This window comes from Patella vulgata, chromosome 4 (genome assembly GCF_932274485.2).
Source record: "Patella vulgata chromosome 4, xgPatVulg1.2, whole genome shotgun sequence".
NCBI classification, from domain to species: domain Eukaryota; kingdom Metazoa; phylum Mollusca; class Gastropoda; family Patellidae; genus Patella; species Patella vulgata.
In genome coordinates, this window is record NC_065882.2 from 68,569,475 (window position 1) to 68,595,725 (window position 26,251).

Below are 26,251 nucleotides of genomic sequence, written 5' to 3' on the forward strand. Positions count from 1 at the left end.
AATTGAGTGACAATGGTGAAACCTGGCGTATATCATTCACTTTGGCGTGGGATACAAGCCTCACTGTTGGCTTGTGATCTTTATATTCCTTCACTTGTATATGTTTGGTTTTGATTTACATGTAAGTATGTGTAAATAAAATATGTGTTATGATTATGTGTTATAAAAATGTGTTATAATTATGAAATGCTTGAATTTGATTGTAGGTACAGTAAAAAAGACCTATCAGCTATGTGTTTTAGCTGCACAAACCCTTGGAATTATTAATTATTCTGATATTTAAACTCTCATACTTATCTCAAACATATGAAATATTATTATTTCAGGACAAACTCTGATTCTGCTTTACATACAAGTGCAATGGTCTATCCTAATCAAGAATTTGGTCAAACTACACCTCCTACGCATCGAAGAAGTATGACTTTTATTTTAATTTTCTTAATGTCAATGATAGTCAAATGGATTAGTTTCAGGGCTTCTAGCACAGGATACCAATACTTAAATTTTCTCACTGATAAAACATGATAATTCAAACATGATGAATTACCACCTATTCCAAAACTGTGTAATTGCTAATTTCATCAGTGTATTAATCTTGTCCTTCAAATAATGAATACATTATTTTCAGTAGCAGAAATGGTTGAAAATTCAATGCCAGACATGCAGAGAGGTTATTGGGATCCTAAAAAGGTGGGTATCATTTACGGATTGGTAAATATTGAATTAATCAAAACTTAGATATCAGAAGGGATCAAATGAAGTTTCTAATTATTAATCTTAGATGTAACTGTAGGAGGACCACACTACACACAAGCGAAATCATTAATACAAACCTGCAGGCAAGATAAACTACACAGACATTGCAAGAAATAAAAACAACAAATATCAAATCAAATGTTTTTAATTTCTTGGGTAATAATTTTAATAATATATCAATCAATGCATTCAGTATATCCTAATACAGTATGATGATATTTTGTTTTAGCTTGCACAGTCCAGACCAAAGTCCTGTGAGGTACCAAACATTAAGTAAGTTATTTCTTTTTGTCTAATTTATTTATTTGATCAGCATGTATAATAAGCATCTCCTCTGTATGTAAATGTACACCCACTTAGAGAGGTTGTACCAGGAGAGTGCAGCATTCATTTCAAACTACTATTAAAAGCAAACTTCGCTTAACTATTTTAACCTTGTTGGTTAGAGTTAACTACACATGCTCAGGGGTCACATACCCTCATTTTGTCAATAAGATAACTGTGCATGTCCAAAGCCCAGTGAAGCCTATTGTTTTAGACTGACTCGACCAAGATAAACCAACTTAAAAAGACTTTCTCAAAGATGGCTAGCGAGCTTAGGATTGAAACTGGTGTGTTTGCCCCACGATCACCTGCATTGTTACGCCAGTTGAAATCGGATTTCAGCCGTATGAACAGCATATTTGTCGGATATTCATCGATGACATAGTTATATGTAGTTTTATATGATTCTCAGTTCTACTTAATATAATATAATCAGCTTGGTCGATAAGAACTTTTAGAGGCTTTAAGATAAAGTGTTGATCTGTAATACTCTGGGTAGCTAATCACATATTCCTAGGTTTCTATGCATATTCTGTCCATTAAGAACAGTGTAAACATATATCAATGTACATGCATACAAAAAAAAATATTTAATCTCAAAAATACAGTGATCATAGGATTTAGTTATATAATCTGACATCAGACCATGAGAAAAAAAAGTCAGATATCTTATGATTGATTGACTGAGGTTTTAATTCTGCTTCCACAAAGACTGATGGGTCTATGTAGATGAATTGAATGTTTTGAAATAAATTCGTCTTAAAATAAAAAATTACATATTCACCAGCAATGTATACAGTTAGATATGCTCAGACATCTAATCCGATGTTTGGAATAATTTGTCAGATATGCTGTCCAAAGATAATCTAAATATTTGTGTATGAGTTACAGTAAGTAATATAATGTTCATTCCCTAATCTATTTATATATTTCAGTATCTACCCATCCCAAGATCAAGATTCTGGTATTCATATCCCCATCTCTAACAACACTGGATCTCTTCCTGATCTAACAGTTCTTCATTTTCCTTCACCAATGGTAACTCCATTAGATGTAGACGAACAACAACAACAACAACAACAACATTATGGTAATCAAGGCAACAGTCCAACTAGTTTGTCTCCGACAAGTCCACAGTATAATAACATGAGTGGTCAAATGACACACACAACCCAACAAAGCCCTGGACCACGGCGACGCCCAGCTCAAGGAGTACCCAGCCCTCTAGTTCTGAACAATGGAAATCACATGTCAATGCCCCTCTCACCTCCTGTAAGTCATGTTTGGAATTTTTTACTTAGAATGATTTGATATTTTTGAAAATTAGAATAGATATACTCGTATAACGTGTGTCCAAAAAATAAAATGCTTTTTGCCTCAATTGTTCAAATGTAGATAACCCATTAAATGCAACTTGTAAATCAACACAGATAATAGTTCAAAATTTGAATAACTAACAGTCATCACATGTTATTAGTTGCATGATCATTGTTATAGCACTGAAAGTGAAAGCTGTTAAATCAAGCAACAGATAAACCCAATTTTTTGTTGCCGGTAAAATTAGATAAATCACTCTTCATTGATGACCTTTCCAACATACATTGATAATTATATTCTTTTGTTAGTAAACATAACGGAACTTGTCTGACAGCTGCACTAGGCAAACATCATGGACCGACAAAAACTTAAGGCCTAACTTACTATTGACAAATCAGATAAAAATTTATGTTTTATGTATTTGTAAAATTAGCATTTGTGAAACTTTGATGTTTGCCTAGTCTATGTGCTGTATTAGTTAGTGCTCATTGTTTTAAAGATTCTAATAGCTTAATACAGTGTGGGGTCAACATGTATTATGGTATTTTGAATGTTTTGTGAGGAAGCTTTACATCTAATTGTATGCTGCATGATTTATTCATATTTTCGATACTACTCAGCTAAATAATGCTATATTTTTAATGATAAAAGGGTATGAAAATGTGAAAGGTCTCAATGGACATGGTAGTTTCATCAACCCTATTTTTTTTTGTGAAGTTTTGTTGTTTTTAGTTTATTTTTGTGCTTTTTGTATTCTTGTTTTCTGATTGGTTTGTTGGTTGTAGGCAGGAAGCGTGGATCCAAGTAAATTAACACCAGAAGCCCGAATGCGACAACAGTATATGAACATGTATCGACATCGGACCCCTGGGTCCCAAACTACACATCCCCGACATCATACACCAACTCGCATTTTACACAATCATCACAGGTCACAGCATCCGCATAAAACAACAACACAACCCACCACTCCACCTAATGTTCCCAGAGTTCAAATTACTAGCTGTGATCAACAAGACCAATCACAGGTCAGTATTGGGTGTAGGAATACAAAGCGATTGTTTTCTGATCTGAAAAGAGTTCCTCAGATACTTATAAAAATGATTTATTGGGATATACATGTTCACTGTTAATGAATGTAATTTTTTTTATTAATTTGACATCTAATTTTGCTTATAATTTTTTTTTCCTCCTCCCCACTTAGTTTTGTTAATATTGTAGCTATGCATGTTAATAGATTGTTGTTTAAATGGACTTAATGAATTGTTCATTTATACATGTATCATTGAATTAACGAACAAGGAACATATGTATTTTCATTCAGATAACAAGTGCTCATAAAATGGAAAATAACTTTCACAAATTACATTAAGCTGAGGATAAATATTATGCCCAAAGTCTATTATGTTCATATATAGCCCAAAATGTGTATTTTTTTTAACTTTGAACAGAGAAAAGTAAGATCAAGGTTGTGACCTGGACATAGAACCTCCTTCACATTATGGGTGATTTCATTAGCCAGAAGTGCTTGATTTTCTGTCAACTGGTTGTGATACTGACTACTCACTATCAAGCATTATCAAGTGTCGATATCGCGAATTAGTGAGTAATGATATACAGAATGTCCTGGTCATGACCTTTGATCCCAGCTTTCTCTGCTTAAACCTTGGAATTTTATCATCACCAAGTAGTATTTATGTGGTTGAAATGGTTTTGTTAGAAAGTACAATGCTTTCAGAAAAATGAAATGGGGTTTAAAATTGATTCTGCAGTGATCTTAGAGAACATTAAAGTAAATTTATTTTGGCCAAAATTAAAGAGAAAGGGGATTTTATATATCAAACTTGTTTCCTACCTTTAGTAATTATTGACTTAAGAGCAGTTATTCGTCCCTGAAGTTGATTTTCGCACTTATATGAATTGTATAGACTTTAGGCATAATACTTGGCCTCAGCTTAATGTTATTTTTGAAAGAGATTTTCCATTTTACAAGCGCCTGTGATTAGTATGGAGACAGAAATGCAAGGTTCCATGTAGAAATGGGTGGTGCACATATAATATGCCTTAGCTACTGTGCAGCAGGAATTCTCTCCTTATAATCTAGAAAATTAGAAATACGTGTACAATGTTATTTTTTTAGTCCTAAAATGTAAAAGCTGTTGGATGAGACCGGCACAATTACAATGTGGTTCGAAAAGCATGTCTAAAATGGGTCATAAAACAAAACCATTGATACTGAACTTGTTCACTGATTTGGATTAAAAAATCATACAATAGAGCCCATGAAGTTTGCATTCATTATTTCAAATGTGAAACAACTTAATCCTGTTTGGTTTCAAATTTTCTAAAATGAAAGAAATTACATTTGAAAATCAAGATAATTCAACACTCATATTAAGTTGTCTTATATCTTGTTAATAATAAATACAAACCTTCAACCATAAAAATCTAAACCCAATCACAATAGAATAAGATTTTGTTTTATTGAAAAAGGATGCATGAACAATATTTTAATTGAATATTTTGAATTGAAATCATACCTTGATCAATGTTTTAATGTATTTTGTTTTCAGCCATCAATGACTCAATATAGAAATAGTGTAGACGGTGGATGTCAATCCCCCACATCACCTTTATCTCAGCCATCTTACTCACCAGCTCAATCTCCAGGCCTGCCACCAGTCTCCACGGCTAATAATTCTCCGTTTGCTGAGGCTTATTATATTCAACAACAACAACAAACAAATGCTCTACAACATCAGTTTGAACACTTCAATATGGTAAGAATAGATGTAAGCAATCCCAATAACCTGTCTTTGTTTTTTTATTTGTTTGATAGTATGACTGAAGGTAGAATGAATAGTTGTGAATTGTGATTAGTCTTGATTTTCATCTCCATGTCACCCCAACCCCAACCCACCCCCGTCCCGAAAAAGAAAAGAGTAAACATGCCTGTGCTCAAATATGATTGCATATGGCTTGTCCTATTACTAAGCACCTGCTCCTCAAAAATTTAAACAAACCTGTTCTCAAAATTAGTCAACCCAATTAAAAACTTATCAAGAAATCTTGCTTCCTGTTTGTTGATAGAATAGTTGCATGATTGTGTGTAGTATTATTTACAGCGGTATGTAGCCTACTGCCTAGTTAAGTATCTTTCAATTTGGTGGTTCTAAAAAAGTACATGGTCAAGCGATGCTTGAAATTCGTGGAACTATACATTTCTAATCTGATTAAAATACAGATCTATATTTCGTTTCATTTTTTTATACTTTCGATGGCCTTCACTACATGAAGATCTGACCGGTTGTAGTGGGAGGTTGCATCGTGTCATATGGACGCCTTTTGACCCTATGACGTCAGGCATTTGATTAACCAATCAGTGTTGATGTTTCTAGTGGGTATTTGGAAATATAACTTTCGCTTTGTCTTTGCTGCGAGTGTCTACCCACAGTTCCGTGCACCGCATACCAAGAACTTGATACAGCAAACCGTTTCATTGGCTAATCCCTCACATCCACCAGAATGCGGGTTATATAACAACTCATCCAGATCCTAGTCTAGTGAATGCAAGTAAAACGGAATTTTGAACTATAAAAGAACCGAAATGAAATAGGATTTGTGTTTTAATCAGATTGATACATTTCTAGATCAGTGTTAATTTACACATCTGGTATGGTGTTTTAATCACGACTAATCAAATGTATGTGTTATGTTTGTGTGTATATATATATATATATATATATATATATATATATATATATATATATATATATATATATATATATATGTTTAATACCTTATATAACTTACCTATAGCTGTTTTAATAAATTTGAAATTATCTGTTTAAAAAAATAGTACATTTGATATCTGTAAATACTTTCAATATATCCAAGTGCAATATAGATAGATGAATATGAAATAAATGGGGTGTAATGTCGTACATAGATACATATACCAAGTTCTAAGATATTTTTAAAAGATGTAAATAGCATTGAAACTTTGAAAGTCAGGCATAGATTTGTTTATAACTAAGTAAACTAGATATATACTAGTAAATATGTTAGACTTATTTCATTTCTCTTTTATTTTTACAGTCACATGATATTCCTAATTCTACAATGGTTTCATCTCCCACATCGTCATTAGCTAATAATAGTATGGCTATAAACACTTCCTTGGCTTATACGCAAGCCTGTTCACAAGCTCTCATAGGCAGCAGTTCCGATTTTCATCAGAGATACTTCCAACAGCTTGAGTCCAGCATGTGCCCTTCAACATTTCTGACCACTTCTTCTCATTCACCTCACAGTCAGTCCCTATCAAGCATCTCACAGCATCTCTCTCAAAGTAATCAAATACCAGACATAGTGCTCACTGGTAAGTAACACATTATTAAACGTTTCTTGAAATAATATGAAATAAATTGGGGTATGATGTCTTACTTTTCTGCACTGACTGGGCCATTCTGCAAACAGTGATCCATCTACTTCGTAACTTGAGAATAGATCTCTGCCCTAAATGGCCACCATATCCAAAAATGAGTACACTGTTTTGAAATGTGGGTCTGCTCCATTTCACATCTGTTATACACACAAAGACTAAATAAACTTTTTCAGTTTTATTAAATGGAAGCAGAATAACCATGTTACAAAATTTTCGAAGTATAATTAGTGTTTTTGACTAAAATCATCGATTTAGGACTCAAATTGTTGGTCAAATAACTTAGTGTCGGTTCTCAAGCGGAGCTAACTGCAAACAGACAGGCTAATTTTAATATGTGACTGGGCTTATGAAGAGGGGCATATGCCATATAGTTGCTATGAGGGAATTTCAAATAGGGTTCTTTTATGTGCACGCCATCTGAATGACAAGACACTGTTTTCACCAGAGCCCCTCGTCCTGCACTGGGAGCGAACCATAGAGCTCCTGCTAACAAGCCAGCATCTCAACCCACTGAACCACTATAAAGTGTTTTTTCAAAATCTTAGAATAAAATTGATATACTGGTTAATACCTTCCTAGAAGATGTGGTGTTCAAACTTTAGTTTTATCATTCCCTCTGTTATAGAGACCAGAATTATTTTTTGCAAGAGCAATTACATGTAGTAAGGTGTCGTTTTTGTATGCAGTTAATATTCTATGGGTCAATAAAAAATCTTTTAATTTTTACCTACATGTAGTTCAAATTCAAATAAATTCTTAACTATTCATCTGCCATAAATTTTCTTTAACACTTATGTGGATACAAGGGGTATTTCGGGACCCCATGACCATATCCTTAACATTTGTGGGAAACTGGTACATAATTGTCTAGCGAGAATTTTATATACATTGTCAGCTACTTAACCTCGGGTATAATGCTGCAAATAGAATGCAAGTGCCTAATATGTTCTGTGCTCAGTGCAAGCTTTGTATTTGGAATCTTTCTTACTGATGATATTGTGTTGATAATTCTAGTATTGTAGATCTAAAAATAAATCTAGGTTCTCTACCAACCCCATCAAAAGTCGATTCTACATGGAAATGACAATAATGTTATTTGCAGATTTTGACGGTTTCAAAAATACCTTGTAATTCATATCTTCACTGTTAATACCACAAATAATTTGTTTTACTTTGATTGATTATTAGTCTGTCTTTATGAAGCTCTAGTTTAATCGCATTTGAATAAAATTATATATCCAAATACCTACATGTATTTATGTCTTGGGTCTTAGATTACCCCTGGTGCCGAGAAGATTTTTCGTGAGACATTTCCGCACAAGGGTTAAGCTATTTAGTATCCTTTGGTACAAAGAACAAGTGATGCCATAATTTGTATGATAATATATGTAACCTAATAGTTTCTGAGTAAAAGAAATAATTGGACCAATAACCAACTATTCTGTGGCATGGTTTTGGTTTTACAAAATTGACCAGTTGGATCTGGTATGTGTGTCATTGTATATCTTTGTAGACTAGTTAAAATGGCACAGACTATAGTAACAATTAATTGGAACTTGCTTAAATTTATTTTTCAGGTGCTGACGATATTCTTGGTCGGCCAAATCATGATTTTGCCAAAGATCTTGGAAACGCAATCATTGGAATGACAGATGGTTTTGATACAGACTTTTTCTCAACTGATGAAGCTTTCAAAGCTGGGTTGGATCCGTTGGATCTTGATGGATTACAGATGCTGACTGATCCAAGTATGGTGACTGACCCAGCGACTGAGGACACTTTTAAATTGGATCGTTTATAGACTTGCTATAATATGAATGGTCTATCTTTATCAACGGAGGAATAATATCTACCCATCTAGCAGCTAGTAATGATCATTTAATGATTTGAGAGAGTTAAAACTAGAAAGCTGTAAATTGACCCAGTCAGATGTATTTTATCACATCTTTTTCTCATGGAATTCAGGTTTATGTGCTTAAAAACAGAGATTGAAAAAAGATAAATTTGCTGAACCAGACTCATTTCAATTGGATTCCTTTTGGTGTTGATCTGTTTGATTTAACAGAAGTCATTATTTAGACTATTGAATGAAAGTGTGAAATTAACACGGAATGTTCGCTCATATTTCAGCATTTTTCATGTCCTTCAGCTGACTGATCCTAGATCAGGCTTTAGTGCTATAATATAGACCACAGCATCGTATTGTCAATTTGTTTATAGAACGTTATCCTTTGACATTCCATAACATTGATTTCATCATATGGCCATCTGGTTGGATGGTTTTGGTTACCATGGTGATAAGGGGAGAGAACCTCATATACAGAGGCGTAAAGACTTATTTTTACAATCACTTTACAATGTAAATTGTTCTATGGAGATTTCATAATATCTTGATATCTCTAATATACCGGTAGTCATATTAGATGTCACTTTTCACACAATCAATGGTCATTTCCATTTCATTGGTATCTTTTTTTTTTTAAAAAGAATTCAAGTCTTAATAGTTAAAACATGAAGAATAATTAGTTGACGCTATCAATGTGTACAATGTACATGTTCGTTATCCATCGTTATATGAAGACTTGGAAATTTACTGGTTACAGAATGGATGTCTGTATGTGTTGTTATGTTGTCATAATGTGTTTGTTGTTACCAAATTGTATGAAAGATACAAGTGCATATATTAGATTATATATATATAATTATTAATATGAAAGAGAGTCTAGTTTATTGTTATTTCATTCATTTTATTTTTATGATATTTAACATTTAACCCGGTTAAAGAAATAAAACGATATTAACGCACAAATTATATTTGCCTTTTTCCCAAAATTAAAAGTACTGGTTCTTTTTGATAGCCATGATCACCATATTTTCTTTTTTGTCTTCTGCACTAATAGTATTTTAAGAGACTTATTCCATTTCATCATTAGATTAAAGGAATCTCTTTTTTTTTCTTTTTATTGTCATGGACAGTAATATATGTCAATTGGCATAATTAGTTCCTTTTAAATTAATCAAATAAATAACCGAGCAGAGACAAAGGTATCCTGAGCAATACAAATTTAGTTTTTATACGCCCACATTGAAATGTGGTCGTATATTGTCGTCGCCCCCGTCCGTCCGTCTGTCCGTCCGCCCGGCGTCCACAAGAGACAAAGGTATCCTGAGCAATACAAATTTAGTTTTTATACGCCCACATTGAAATGTGGTCGTATATTGTCGTCGCCCCCGTCCGTCCGTCCGTCTGTCCGTCCGCCCAGCGTCCACAATTGCTTGTGGACGCTCTAGAGGCTAAAGTTAATATCTGATTGACTTTAAATTTATACACAGTGTTTAAGGTCTTGAGATGAAGAAGCCTATCGATTTGCAGCGATTTCCGAGTCATGGCTCTTGAAAAATCTAGTGGATGCTCTAGAAGTTAAAGTTAATATCCGATTGACTTTAAATTTATACGCACTGTTTAAGGTCATGAGACTTTGAAAAATCTTGTGGATGCTCTAGAGGCCAAAGTTAATATCCGATTGACTTTCAATTTATACACAGCGTTTAAGGTCATGAGACGAAGAAGCCTATTGATTTTCAGCGGTTTCAGATAATTACTGCCAGAGTTATGGCCCTTGATCACTTCAAAGAATCTTGTGGATGCTCTAGAGGCTAAAATTAATATCCGATTGAGTTTAAATTTATACACAGTGTTTGAGGTCATGAGACGAAGATTCCTATTGATTTTCAATGATTTCCGATAATTACTGCCAAAGTTATGGCCCTTGATCACTTTGCAAAATCTTGTGATGCGCTAAAGGCTAAAGTTATAATCCGATTGATACACAGAGTTTAAGATCTTGAGACGAACAAGTATATTGATTTTCAATGAATTTTTATGACTTAAACAGTTAAATCCATGATATTAAAAGCTTTGCATACAAAACGTTAGCATGGGCCAGAACTTTATAAAAACCAAACAAGTTCTAATAGTTTTCTGATAATTACTTCGTGAGTTGTTGCTCTTAATCAGATTTTAGTGTATTATAAATGTTTCATTACCGAAAAAAGTAAAAATATGAGACAACCCTTGTTGACTGCCCGGACGATTTAGATGCTGTGGGCGTATGTTTCATTGCCTGGCAACCTATCTTTAAATCAGGTAAAATTGCGAAGAAAAATGATACATTGAGTGCATGATTGAACCATGATTATTATATATTGGTTTTAGGTTCATGAATATATATATATATATATATACCGGTACTTACACTTATGATGCTAGTGTGTAAGAATTCTACATATCATGATATATTCTGGACAAATGTAATAACTCGATGATGTCTTGGCTTGAGGTCTGTACCGTAGATTAATATTTAAAAGGATTATAATATAAGGTGAGGTGTGTTGTTTAAATGTGCGATATATGTATATATGCGTAGTATGTATGGTGGAGAATAATAATCTTCACAAGTCAGCTGATCAATGCCTGCCTAATAGTTTACATTATTATTCTACAGTTATATTGTTACGTGATCTTTTGAAAGCTGCTGATTACCATATAAGGAATTTTTATCCCTTGCAAACTACAATATTATGAGTGTAGAATCTTTGAAAGACGCATCAGTCACCAAATGGTTCAGTTCCTTTCAGTATTTACAAAAATATGATGAATTGAAAATTTCACAAAACCCGAAAACCTCTGCATGAAATATTTTTTATTCTACATTACCTGTAAGTGGTAAAATCTTTTAATGGGCTCTATTTTAATCCAATTGAATCCATGCCGAAAGATTGTCTACCATTGATATTTTTGTATTGTTTTTGTAAACAATTTAATGATCAATCTGAGTACATATCAGTGTGGAGTAAACCATGAAATATTAGATATTGTCTGAAAAATTGTAAATGATGATCAGTAGCTTGAATATTGATAGTTTTGTTATTAATAATGATATAATAGATGTAACTACTACATTATCAGTATTTCATACACAAATCAAAATATCAGAGCTAATTTTAATGGCATTTATGGTATTTCATACACAAATCAAAATATCAGAGCTAATTTTAATGGCATTTATGGTGACTGTGGGTTAACAAGTCGTGGAATAATATTGTAATCTGTTTGTATGGAATTGATAAAAATTACCTGGTGATTTACTTGTAACTGTTATGACTGTGCTTTACATATTTATTTATTATGATAGTCATGGTGAAACAGCTATCGTTGTATTGGTGTGAAAGTTTGTATAGTATTGAAGTTTAATCTGGACATTTCAGTGGACATTCTTTTAAATTTTTCTAAGAGACCTTTTAATGCAGAAAGGTTAATGATTGGTTTGAAACGCTTATCTATTATAACTTTAAAAAACGGAACTGTGTGGATTTACAATAACCTGTATTCCAATTTATTATTTTGAAATTTGACTGTTAAAACTTGACGGTAAATTTATACAAAATGACATGAAATGTCATGTCAGCACCATCACCCTGATGCATTTATTGGTCTCTGTATCATGTCAGAGAGTTGTAGGTAAATGATCAGTCATTTGAGCTTGGATGTTACAGACATTGACTTGCTGTCATGACTTAAAATAATATTAATGTTTGTAAAAAAAATAGAATATTTATTTAATATATTGATGAAAATTTTTAACTAAAATAATATATCACCATATTGTTTTCCTATCTGAGTGTCTAATTCTTAAATCAATCTTCTTCATATTCTACTATAACGGTATGTGAATGATTATTGGCATGTAAATAAGATGTAGTGAGTTTCACTACCCCATTGACCACTTAAATAGGCATATGCAAGAGCTAAATCTGCCTATTGCAGGTCTTTCTTTAGGCCTGAAATGTTATATAAATCATTAATTAATTATCATGACGATAATCAACTCTTTATGCCATCGGATGGCTGCGATACAACTAGATTTAAATATGTTTTGTGGTCGATGTGGTTATCGTAAAAATTGATAATCAAGACTTTGTTTATTGTCGTAACAACGGTAGTTATGACAATCGAGGCTAGACGATAATTGTATCGCCAATATCTGGGCTCAGAGTGAAGTAATTTTACTGAAATTTTCAGCATATTCTTTTTTCATTACCATTTTTTTTTTAACTATTATAGCGAGAACTGTCAGCTCTTTATCTAATCTTATCTAATGCTGCTTTAAGTAATAAGAGAGAATGCATATCAATTGTAAAGTTTTTTATTTCTAACTCCAGGCTAAGGTGCTGTTTGAACGTTGGTAGATTCATTACTAGATGACATTAGTACTCTGCCAATAGATGTAGGATAGGTTGTTATATGGAAGTTTTCATAGTACAATGCAGTAATGCAATTTATATGGATGAAGCCATATTTCTGTTTTAAGCATATTGGGTGTAAGGTTTGAGACAAGCTCTCCTAGATCTTTGTCTACTGAACAGCTTGCCAATTGGAATTTGATTTTATTAATAAAAATAGACTTACTACCTGTGCATGGAACAGGAAATGATTAGTATGTTCATTATTACAGATAAAATTTTCATTTTACAGTTAATTAGTATTAAACAACTTATTATAACCTGGATATATTCATACATGTATTTCAAAACATTTCCACAATCTTAGTCATATTTATTAAAAGATGATAATATATAACATGTAGGAATATATATTTAATATATTGTATAAAGACTGTGCCAAAGTTAAGCCTAAGTCTGTTATGAATGGTTTGGTAAATGAGATGTATTTATTTATGTTGTTAAGAATTTTAACTGCGCTGTTTTGTTGGTTTTTTTATTGTAAAGTTTTAAGCCCATTGTTCCTAAAGGTGCTATTGTAGTCGGTAGCCTATATATATATATATAGATATATATGTGTCATTCTTTTTTCTCCTTTCAAATCTCCCTTTCTTCTTCTTATCAAATGTTATCCCAAATAGATGTAGTTGATTGCTAAGAACTCTTCAGACTTTTATCAAATGATGCTGAAGTGGACCAGCTTTGCTTATGATGACAATAGAAAATAAAAGGAATCTTTGAATAAAATGTTATGTCTAGACTACTCTTGATTCTGAAATTTTATTGTTGTGATTCTGTGTTTATGAATACAACATGTTGTTTGTTGAACATAGAATCAAATTTTTTAGCCTGTTTTTATTATTTTTATGGACATGTAAATTATTTATTAATTTCAGGTTTAATTATGGAAAAGTAAAATGTGTCACAAGCAGATTTTTATTGTCCAATGCTTTTCATAATCATTGCTACATAGATCTATAAATCTTGGACTTTAAAACTGACACACTTTCTCATACCATTAGATCTAGGGGAAATTAAGTGCAATGTAAACAAGATATTATACATTGATATGATAATAATAGAACAAAAATATATGTATTGTAGAGCATAATACTGGACAGTTAGGCTATCAGAGAGCTAATAGCATGAACAAAGAGATTTCGAATAAGAAAGAGTATTAAAATTGTTAGTTAATGATATTAGGTACAAGAAAAATTAAAGAAATTAGACTAACTATGGATTACTATAGATTATAAGAGTAATAAAATGTTAATGAAAATGAGTTTATGTTCAATTAAAAGCTGTATTACATACAGAAGTATGTACAAATGTAACTCTTGGTTACAAAGCTATATTTGTATTATAGATGCCAATTTTATTGTTTAATATAATACTCATTTTATTTTGTCTTTTATTCAAAGCAATGACTTGACTATCATTTTACCTACATTATTATTCATTAATAACTTTGTCATCTGTTTGTTCCTTAAAAATCATTGTTCACATGAGTGAATTCATAGAAGAAAAGAACACCAGTTTCATAAAAAAAAAGTTTCATTATTATGTCTTTTTCCCCATTCTCATTTATGTCTATTTTATATAAATTTGTAATATATTAAAAATGTCAATCTTAAAAAAGAAAACATGTGTTGTTTTCTAATTGGTTGCCAATCATGCATTGTTATATATATTTCATCTTATGTTGTCATGGTAACACTACCTGCCATAAAGAAGTTAATCATGTACTACACTATCAAAACAGTGTTTGTTGTTTTATTTCTTACTATTTACATAATGTGTGCTCTTATAACAAAAAAAATAATTTGACAGAATGTGTCTACAGATAGTGAATGTTGAACATTCCATTTTGATGGTACAGACATAGAGGTATAGAAGGGTCACTGCAACTCTAAAATGCACCATTGTAATATTTCAAGAGGGTATGAGAACCACAGCTTTTGCCCAAAATTTGGATGCCATTTACTTTGGATGCCATTACACCACTATTATGAGACTATCTGATTGTTTCTACCGGAGTCAGTATGGTCCACTGGCCAATGCCTCAACAACAGCAGCACTTATCCGGAACATCTGCAGGATTGCATGATGCCAACTTATCAAACTGCTGCTACTGACACATAGTACAATTTTATTTCAATAATTTTTTGTGCACACTTCTTTAGAGCAGTAAGAGGAAACCTGAAAACCCATGATGGCGACCCTATTCATTATCAGTTATAAGCTTGGGATCGAAACCAAGCCACATAACTCAATGACAGACCTTATGACCTCCACTCCTCCCATAACCTATTATATTAGTTGTGACTTTTCCAATTAGATATTTCACAGTTGAATAATTCTTGTGTTTTGACAGAGAGAAAAAAAAGACATATTTTTTGTGCAAGTCATCCTGTTAAATTTATCGTCAAACGTACAAAAAGAATTAAAATCATGTGAAAAATTACCTAATATGCTGTTAAAGCGAGAATTTCATATTTTCTAAGAAAGTCAAAACATAATTATTTCTATGTCTTTTGCTCAATTGGTTATCAACTCACTATTATCCGATGATGGGCATTATTTCCCACCCTTAAAAATCATTGACACAGGAAATAATAACACAATTACCTCCCTTGTTTTCCTATTACCTCCATGGAATAGCTATGTTCAAACGTTTGAATTTGAAGCTGAAAATGATATCTTTGCCAATTTCTCAGCTGGCAATAGTGAATTATAGGTAGGACTGTTTAACTATCTATTTTAAGGCTTTATTTTAAAAAAATTTAAAAATAAAACTTAAAAATATGAAATTGTAGCTTTAAATGATGATCTAACCGACTGTCAACTTATCAGTCTTGTGGAAACTGCGTGTTTAATTTTTGCCGGTACCGTAATATAACTATAAGAGTATAATTTTGGTCAATTACTCCACAATATAATGCCCTTAACTATAAAATTATTCATTTGCTGACTACTTTTGTTGTGATCGGGAGACTACAATGCAAGCCATCAATTACTACATTCTGATATTCAGATTGTTATATATTTTTTCGTGCCATGTCCGAGGATTTGTTTTAGATTCTGTTTGGCTGTTAACCTGAATTAACCGAATACTCCCGATTGCCCGGATACAAGAAAAACCTATTTATAGATGTCACATGATAAAACATGGCGACTATCAACAATAACAAATTGCTTCTCTGCACATTGACATTGTTTTTTTGTTTTCTACCAGTTTTGCAAGCCGCCCCAGTACAAATTTGTGGAGCTGGTGCACTAGGATATGATTTGACTAACCTGACAGCAAAGTTCCGTTTCAGATATTTTATTCTTCTTTGCACTTTAGCCTAAACATTTTAGGAACTAAGGAAGGGACAAGGCCAGGGTCATCTCGCGTTACGCCGTTACGGTACCTACATGTATAATTTAAACGTCAGCAATTACTGGTTTCGTTTACTTTCACCTCGCAAATTCTTTTTGTTTATTAATGCCTGTAACATCTTATGTCATTAATTTGCTAATTATCAGCGATGCCAGATTCTATCCTTAGCTTGGCTGAGAAAGTTACTCAGGATTTACTCTGCATGATCGATCCCCTTGTAAGCCTTGTCACCTCAGTAGTTCAGGAAAGAAAGCCTAGCAATAAAAAAAAGTTTCTATTCATTATGATTGGATGCAAATCTGAAATCAAATTGTCATACAGCAGCCTTAACAATTAAGTTATTCAATGAAGAGTAGCACAGGATGGAAACACTGTATCTTGACAAAATTTCCTTCATGTAGTATAGTGTAGGCCTATGCCCGTCTTTATTAGCCCAGTTGGCGCAGAAAAGTAGGATGTTAACCCCATTTCATTTGCTTTTCACTACATATCATAACATAAACAGCCCAATCTAACGACACATCTTTTGCATATATCTGCAAATATTGTATTTCACTGACTTGACAGGCCATGACAAGTCAATGTTGGGGATGGGTGTAGGTGCTTAATTAAGAAAAAAAAGTGTAGGGGTATATTCTGGGAGAGTAGCACGAGGTAAACAAACACATGTTTCAAACTTCAATCAAGGATACGAATTCCTCTAATGGGAATGGGCACCTTGATTGAACAAATTTTTTTTTTTTGGACTTTGCAGTTACTCCTTAGCTCATTGTATATTTATTATGGTAAGATATATTTTTACATCATTTTTGTAGAGTTTGGACATTTGAGGGTAACAGATCATCATGTTTACCAGTAAATGGTACTGTTCCAGCTACCTGTACATTTTATATGGGTTTATGTCAAAAAATTGCAAATTGCAGCAATGCTTCAGTTTGTCAGTCATCTAAATCTAACTCATCCTCATCATATTTCAATCTGGGTAGATATACCGAAGATCCATTTCATTCTTATCCTGGTAAGTATTAAGTTATATTCTCCATTTGTATATTGTTGGCATCCCTGTTGATCCATTTCTTGGCCTGTCCATCTTATCACAGTTTTTGTTAACGCTAGGTTCCCACTATCACGATTCGCACTACGATTGGAATTGTGGTTTTAATCGTGGTGATCCTATCAGGTCTTATCATATATTGAGGTAAGTTGTAGCAATCGTGTTGATTGTATCGAAACGTATCCAAATGTAGCAGAGTGTCGATTATTTAGAGACAATCCTATCATAACGCATCGCATAACATTGGGAACCTAGCATAATAGTCTACTTACCATTAAGTCTAAAGGTCAGAATTTTGAGATTTCAAAAATTTTAAACTTGCAAAAATTGTTAAGGTAGTTATTAGGAGGAATCCTATTGCATGTATATTTTGTCCAGGGGCCTTATTCATGATTATTTCAACTAAAGTATTTTAACAATTCAGCATTTTCATTGGCCGAGAATGCAAATTATAGTCCTCATTTTAGCTGTAAACCAATGAAAAGATATCATTCTTAAAATAAGTTATTAAAGATTTTAGGAATAAGTCCCCAGGTCGTTTAGTATTAATATAATTTAATAAGGAAGTGGACTCATTAGCCGAATTAATTGGGACAAAATTTTATTAGAAGGCGAATGGGTTGACACACTTGGCGAATCCTTCACCCAATTCACCAGTTGATTGCATCACCTTTCACATCACATGATTAAACATGGCGGCGACCATGTCTTCAAACAATCACGTGACACTTCTTGATATGTGTAGATGATGAGTAGTGATTGGCTAATGAATTCTACAATCAGGCGAATGCATTGGCAAAGTTAAAGCACTAGGCAAATATATCAAACATATATGTTTGATTCTAGCGAACCGTTCATTCAGCTGAATGACAGTGGACACACTAGGCTAATTTCGACACCGTTTGATTCAGCAGGGCGAATCATTCGGCTAGATTGTCCACTGCTTTAAGTGTATCATTTTTGTTCATTTGCATTTTTTATTTAACATATATCCATATTCTATGCATTTCTTCCACATGATAATTCTTTGGTAGCTGAATTTTTTTCAAATTTGGGATTCTTATTACAACAAATTTTAACAAAACATTTAAGAGCAGCTATTGAGAGTTAAACCTCAAATGACATCAATTTTTCTAAAGCAAAGTAAATTGCTCAACAACTGACAATTAGATGTACCACCATTAAATGATGAACTCAGAAATATTTTTTATCATAAAAAAGATATTTAACCATATTGATAAAAACCAAGATGTTGATGCTGATATTAGTAGTTATAGTTATTTATGATAAATACGGGATATAAGGCACATGTCACAGATATTGTCAATCACAAATTATCATACAGCGTATATATTGGTCAGAAACAAAGTATCATACAACATATATATTATAATAAAGAGACTGTGATTATTTGTGTCTGACAAAGTCTGTGACCGGTGCCTTCAGCCCAGGGTGGATGGCCGAATGGTTAGCACGTGCATGCTGTATCGTAAGGTCTGTCAATGAGTCAACTGCCGCAGTTTCGATTCTCTGGTTGTATATGACAAGGAGCAGTGTCACCTGTCCAACCTCGTGGGTTTTCTCCAGGTCCTCCAGTTTCTTCCCACTGCTAAAGACCCCTACGCGCAACTGAATTGAACCATATGTTAGTCCCGAAATGACCTGGTTTGTGTCGAGTGGACACTACCCCCTCCCCCCTCTCTCTCTCTCTCTCTCACATTAAAAAAAACAACAAGTAATGAGACAAATCAATTCTCCGATATTACTGGGGTGGTGTGAGACTATAATTGGGGTTGTATAGTAAACCCCCATCTGCCTTTTAACTTTCTTTCTGATTTTATTAAAACAAAACTAGCACAGTTACCAGCATATGATTTTCACATGTTTCTATATTTGCAGTGCCACCAGGTTTTAACACAACATTTGGTCCGGGATTATTTAATAAATCTTGTTTACTTAAAACACAGATTTTTTTTGAGTGTAATTCTAATTCATTATGGCCGTCCAAAACTGCAGTAGAAAGTAAAGTTCCTGTTAATCCTGTCATAGTATTTGTAAAAGAACAGTATCTGGTGAGTTATATATATTGATTAAAGATACATTATGTAAGATTTAGATAAAGAACTAGCCATTCTTGCTATAATAGTTCGAAAGTAGATGACGTAAAATGAATAATTTGAAAATTTCATTCAAATTACTCTATTGCAAGCGAAGATATTAGCCTTTGAAGGTTTGACAGATGTGTGCAATAATTTCAACCACTGTACTGGTTGATGGAAGCTAAGTATCGGTCCTCCATATTTGATTAAATCAAAGTATCGCTGAACCATTCTAATCTATTTAATATCGGAGAAATCTGATGCCATCGAGAGTTGATTCAGGCCTGGACCAGTTAATTAATGTCTAATTAATACTTTAGAAAACATTTCAGGCCTAAAGAAAGACCTACAATAGGTAGGCAGATTTAGCTCTTGCATAATGCATGTTTAATCTTTTTATTGTGATAATATCGATAGGAATTAAAGAACCAATTAACCTGTTGGTAGAAACTTTGGGCAGTCTGTCGAGCAGTTTGATTTACAATTAGATATCATATTTTTATTAATTTTTTACTAAGTTTAATATGCTTTCATCAAAACTGCATGTACTGGTAGATTTAATTCAAAGAAAACTGTGAACTATTCCGATTATTACCAGTAATGCGGGTAAGATGGATTGGTCTATCTGTCAAATGTTTTGGACAAAATTACTCTTCTTCCAATTTAAGCCTCGCTCATAACCTCATAACCCACCGTACGTGCTACTACGGCAGTCTACAGGGTAACTTTTAGTAAACCTGTGCGTAAAATTTACACGTCACTTGCGTGTGTTGGGCACTGTAGAAGATCGCACATTCAAAATTTTCAACCGGTTTCTTGCATGCTGGTATGTGATCTACCAAAACCATGCATGTCAAAGCACATAAGGCGGGTTGTGATCTAGGCTTAAGGTAGTACATTTAAACATGGTGTAGGTGTTTATCAGGTGAATATCTCGACTAAGTTCAATGATGAGTATTGAATGTGAGGTCAAAACTTTTAGAAGTCAATAAGTCTGCTTTAGAATGTTGAAACTGGGTGTAGATGTTTATTCGGTGAATGTCGTGACTGAGTTTATTGATTAACATTCTTAATAAAGGCTTAGTAGAGATAAGCAATTTGATTGGTTGATGCTTTGGGACTTTATAACTTCTAATTGAAGGAGAGTAATGAAACTTTGTGTATTTGTTACATTACCGGTACCTTAAAGCCTTGACAAAGTTCGATCATGAGCATTTTCACCATGGGCCAAGTTTAAATAAGCAGGTTGCTTGTGTGACGCATTTCAAACAGATAAATATGCAATTAATTATAATGTGTCATCTATTAATTTTGAGATTCCAGCGGCGGACATCAGCCTCACTGTTGGCTTGATTTAATGTTTTTGATAAAAATGACTCTAAATTATTTTGTTGTTGTTATGTATTATGATTTCAGTATAATATAACATTTGAATATGCTGGTGCATGTGTAATTATATTACCTTCTGAAAGTGTAACACAACTAAGTGGTGGAACAATTTTATTAATCATGTATGTACACCAGCCCTTATTATTGTAGAACCATAGTACATCATTTGCATTTGTCTGTTCCATCGATCAGTCCTATTTCTTGTACTCACAGTGAAGGTCAAATTTATGTAAATTTGCTGTACTTTGATGTGAACTCACTTGAAATTCAGGGTCACACATCCCCTTGTCATTGAAACCTTGGAATTGCTGTCATAGGCGTACGGGGAAATTTTTGACTGGGGGGAGGGGGGGGCGGTGGTGGTTGGTGCCCAAAAAATGTAGTTAGGTTCTTAGTATGTTACATAATAATTATAAATTCGCTGTTAAATTGGACACATTCAAGAACACAATATTTTTTTAATACAATTTTTACAAAGTATAATTGTGTGCCCAAATTTTCCCAGCATTTGTTGCCCAAAGGCCCCCCTGCCTCGTAAACCTGTGATTGCTGTTCAGGCCACAATTTTTTAAATTGAATTTTGAAACTTGCTGGACTTTTTCAACTAATCATACCAGTAGATAAGATGAAGCCAATTGAAATTGTGAGTTATATTGAAACTGAGTATGTAATTAATATTGTAGTTCAAATACAGTTAAAGACAACTTTTATTAACTGCCAGTGGATGGTTATTAATTGTAAACTCTTTATTTATTGCTGTCAATATCATTGAATACAGACCAGGCAACTACTAGAAATGCATGTCCGGAGATCAAATGTTCAATTTCTCTTGTGATTCGAATCAAACAGATCATTAAACCTGGCATGGAATATTTCTAGCTTTAAATTGAAGAGAAGTAAATTACTTGTGTACATCCTGTCTATCGACTTAAGAATACCTTGACAGTTGCAACTTCAGCTGCAAACCTATCTATGTCATTCATAGAAAAATGAGCCAATCAATTGATTTAGAATAAAGACATGATCCAAATAAATGGTTTTCATTCTTCCATCTTCAAGTGCATTATTGAAATAAAATTGGGCCATATGTTTGTCCCAAAATGACCCAGTTTATATCAAATGGACATTTAACCCCATTTATCTCTCTCTTGTCTGTCATACAGTTCTGTGAAGTGGCCGGCTTGCCACCACCCTCCACTCTCAAATACTAATTACCTCAGTATGTAGTCGAGTTATTTAGAATTGGATAAACTATAAGTGACCTAGTTTGTGTTGTGTTTTTTCAAGACCTAGTTTGTGTTGTGTATGTTTCAGATTTACAGTTACATTGATAGTCTATTTTACATTTGGTGCCATGTTGAACATTGCTCGAGGTCGTCATGGAAAGGATGTAATACCTAATGCTGATTTCTGGATGACTTTACCAGTTTATGTTGCGGTAAGTTCATACTGAATTTGTTATGTATTGTCGACCAAAATGTAACTTTCTTGAATTAAGATTGGTCGAAAAGTGGTGTCAAATGAGCAGGGGATGCTCTGGAGAATGCAGGGGATTACTAAAATGGTTTTGTCTGCTCACCCATCTGCTCTTGACAGGGTCTGACTTTCCACCGAGACTAAGCATAGATTATTTGATTTGCTGATGCTTTGGAAATCGATAACTCTAACTCTAATTGAGTGAAAGTGATGCAACTGAGTGTATACCTGTAGTTTCATTGCATCAGTACCTTGACTAAGTTCAATGATGAACATTATCTGCTCAGGTTAAGCAGAGTGATAAATACTTTATAAAACGATGAATGTACAGGTAGTGTCATCCACTTTGTGGTGTTGCAACAAGACATGCATTAATATTAATATTATTGTGATATTTTTTTCAGGATGGTATTTTGTTTACATGTAGATGTGGTAAACTAGAAACATCTTCAGATTATGATAAAATTTAGCATCCATTACCGAGGTGATCAAATTCTGTAAAGATTTAAAGAATCCTACATATTATTATTATCAAGGGATGTTTATCATTGTATGTCAGTCAGTAAGCGATAAAACATACACCTACTCATCTGATTTAAAGCACATATCATGTCAATGTTGAACACTGTACTAATGATGTCATCTAAATGTTTTAAGCATTTGAACAAATTTTATTGAAAAACCTATTAAGAAAGAATCAATTTTGTCAGCTTTTGTGTTCGTATTAACCTATATATTTTATATCTTTATTTAATCAATTGTATTAACATTGTCTTGTTTTACACTGTATATATATATACAGTGCCCGTTTAGTGTTCGTTTTGGATAATAAAGTTACTATTTACATGTATTTATTGATATTAGGTTTTAAAGATACCTTCCCGAGTGATTTGATGATATATTTGGACTAAAAACACATTCAAACTAATTAATCTATCAAAATTTTGGTTCAAATCCTTCGCAAAACATTGTATTCATGAGGGAATACACCTGCTATAAAAAGTCTATTAAAAGAGGTCATGTTTGTGTCATGTGACTTGGCATGAACTATTCTCTCCAGTTGTCACATGGGATTAAATTACTCATTATGGATAGTATAATAATGTTACATTGTGTTTATAAATATATTGTGTTTATTTCTTGTATAATACATATTCAAAAATTATTATTAGCTATGTATGAAGCTAGGCAGATATGGCAAGATTCAATTTTATCTTAAAGGGACAGTCCCAGATTTCACAGGAAACAAGTTGATAAAAATGCTTTAAGTATGAAAATGTGAAGAATAATCCTGGTTTGTGTGTGAATGTTAAAGCTAAAAATGTTGAATCAGTATAACAAACTTGTTTTAAGGAATTCCACTGCTCAGATGTTTGAAAGACTGTAATTGGGACGATAATTATAACTTACCAATATAAAAGTTAGAGACATGGTTATCCAGGCTATATTGATAGGGTGAATTTGGGGACTTAAAGCCGGAAACATATGAAAATTGAAATTTGTATTGTTCTTTCATGCAGAATTAACCTGTTTGATTTCCTAAAATATATACAGCTCCTTTAACACCATGCAAGCACCTTCAAGTACATGGTATACAGAATGTTATATCTTTCAGTTTCTTTGTTTTGTTACAAATTCTGATTGTTGTTATTATTGTAAGAAATTAGTTTCATATTCACAGTTCCCATATAATTGAAATTCAATCTTTAGTCCCCCGCCTTTTAAAGGGTGCTGTTAAAGTAGATTTACCTGCCAGTCTGTCGGTTACACAGTCGTACACTGTTTTGAACAAAGCAACTCTTCTTGTAATTGAGGTAGATATTCATAAGGTGAATGCCTTGACTGAGTTTGATGGCCAGCATTTTCTGCTTCAGCTAAGCAGGAATGAGCAATTGGATTTGTCATTTGTCAATACCTCAGAACAGTGATTGTAATTGTACGAGAGTGATGAAATTTGGTGTATAGTTTCTTAACATCAATACCTGTACTACGTTTGATAATCATCATTTTTTGCTAAAGTTAAGCTGAGTGGGTAAGCAATTTGATGGCTCAATGTTTTACAAAAAGTTAAATGAGCCAATAATTAATGAACGCCATCTATTTCTTTTAATATTGAGATGAGGACATTAGCCTCACTGTTGGCTTGTTTTATTGTTTTTAATATTATTCTGTTTTCCACCAGAAGTTGTCTTCAACTGGCCTTTATATTTTATAGATTAATGCATTTGTACATTGTATATGTCACATGATAGATACTATTTTACTATAAACGTGTTCAGAAATATTTTCAGAAATATGTACAAGATCAAAGTGCTCACGATACCACCTGTATAATTGTATGTATAGAAAAATATATTGTTAATGTGCCCCCAGCTTATTTAGGAATATCCTGTCAGATTTGCTTGGATTGTTCAGTTAGGAAAAAGCCGAATTTGCTCCTGTATAAGGACACAGCTAATCAATTATTCCTACGCCGTCAGCCACGAAACAAGGGTCAAAGTTATTTTTAGTCTTTCTCTCCATGGTTACTTTTCTCTACTTCCAGTTTGTGTATCTCAGGATTTCCATGATGAACCTCAAAGTGCCTTTGAGCAAGAGGTTGCCACATGTTGCTCCATCTGTGGTAGAAAATGTTTTACCCAACAAAATTAACATTAAAGTCAATAGGGAAATCATTGGTGATGTGTGGCCTGTAGGTAGATTATTAATTTTTTGCAGAGTTATTGCAGTTATTATTTCTAACCCAGAAACCTTGTGAGCACTCTAAAAGTTACAACATATTGGTATAACATAATTTCCTTAATTAAAATGATGTTAGTGGGCCTATATTTCTTTGTTACTAAAGCTTGCCACACATAGTTTCATTTTCAGAGAACAGTCTATTATTTAAATGTTCAGTATAAATGACTATTGTATAGTTTCTTGCCACAATAAGGTGTTTCAGGTGTCTCATAAATATAAATAATTGGTATTAAGAGAAACTTTGTTCAGAAATAAATGATTGTTTTATGTCAATATCCTTTTAATTTTGGTTAATGGTTATTTACTTGTACTTAAGAAAAACGTTGAAATCTAATAAATGAAAATAATGGCCCTCATTTAGCCAGAGATGTTGACAATTGTGTATAGAATGTTAATAATTATCTTTAAAATTCATGTCTTTCCTTTCTGTCGTATTTGTCAAATAAATAATTTAATATTTTGTTGCAATACATATATATTGTTATTGTAAAATGATGAAGTATTTTATATAAGAGAATTTGTCCATGCCTTATAACATCATAATATTATTATAGTAAATAGATGAAATATTTTTTTATATTAGAGGATTTATTTGTGCCTTATATCATATATGATAAATGTTTATTATAGTTATAATATACTAATCTGGAAATTCTATTTTGTTGAATAAATATATCTAATATTATTAAACTGTTTTTACAAATATTGTGCCAAGAAATTATTGTTATGGATGACATACTTTATTTGATGTAATTCTATAACCGTGTGGACATACAACTTGTGTTTGGGTTGAAGCAGGACACAGCTTTTCAATTTTTATGCGCTCACATATTAATATTGTGTATTGCTGCCGATAAAATTCTGAAATTATTTTAAAAATAAATGAAACAGTTTAATGAAAGATGTGTTGACTGTATAAAAATATTATTATTAACATTATTAACATTTGAATCAATAAATGGCACCGCGTCTGATTATATATT

General features: G+C 32.8%; 1 protein-coding gene and 1 long non-coding RNA gene across 9 annotated transcripts in view; both read left to right on the forward strand.

Annotated features, from left to right (window-relative positions):
- The window catches only part of LOC126818002 (CREB-regulated transcription coactivator 1), a 36,771-nt gene extending 22,550 nt beyond the window's left edge, over positions 1-14,221 (forward strand). For 2 of the 6 annotated variants that reach the window (XM_050545172.2, XM_050545175.2), the window contains 8 exons: positions 327-415; positions 629-690; positions 986-1,029; positions 2,016-2,352; positions 3,183-3,425; positions 4,971-5,189; positions 6,496-6,778; positions 8,422-14,221. In XM_050545172.2, coding sequence (XP_050401129.2) covers positions 327-415; positions 629-690; positions 986-1,029; positions 2,016-2,352; positions 3,183-3,425; positions 4,971-5,189; positions 6,496-6,778; positions 8,422-8,645 — 1,501 coding nt within the window. In that variant the 3' untranslated portion in view covers positions 8,646-14,221. The remainder of the gene's footprint in view (positions 1-326; positions 416-628; positions 691-985; positions 1,030-2,015; positions 2,353-3,182; positions 3,426-4,970; positions 5,190-6,495; positions 6,779-8,421) is intronic. The other 4 variants (XM_050545173.2, XM_050545176.2, XM_050545174.2 and 1 more) reach the window with 3 other exon arrangements.
- Positions 14,222-16,293: 2,072 nt separating this feature from the next.
- Positions 16,294-26,242, forward strand: LOC126818003 (uncharacterized). 3 transcript variants are annotated; one of them, XR_007679150.2, is made up of 6 exons: positions 16,294-17,162; positions 17,324-17,526; positions 19,462-19,634; positions 21,078-21,172; positions 22,365-22,488; positions 22,931-26,242. It is a non-coding gene; the product is annotated as an uncharacterized LOC126818003 (long non-coding RNA). The 3 variants fall into 3 exon arrangements; XR_007679151.2 differs by having other exon boundaries at positions 16,294-16,535; XR_007679149.2 differs by having other exon boundaries at positions 16,294-16,434.
- Positions 26,243-26,251: the final 9 nt, after the last annotated feature.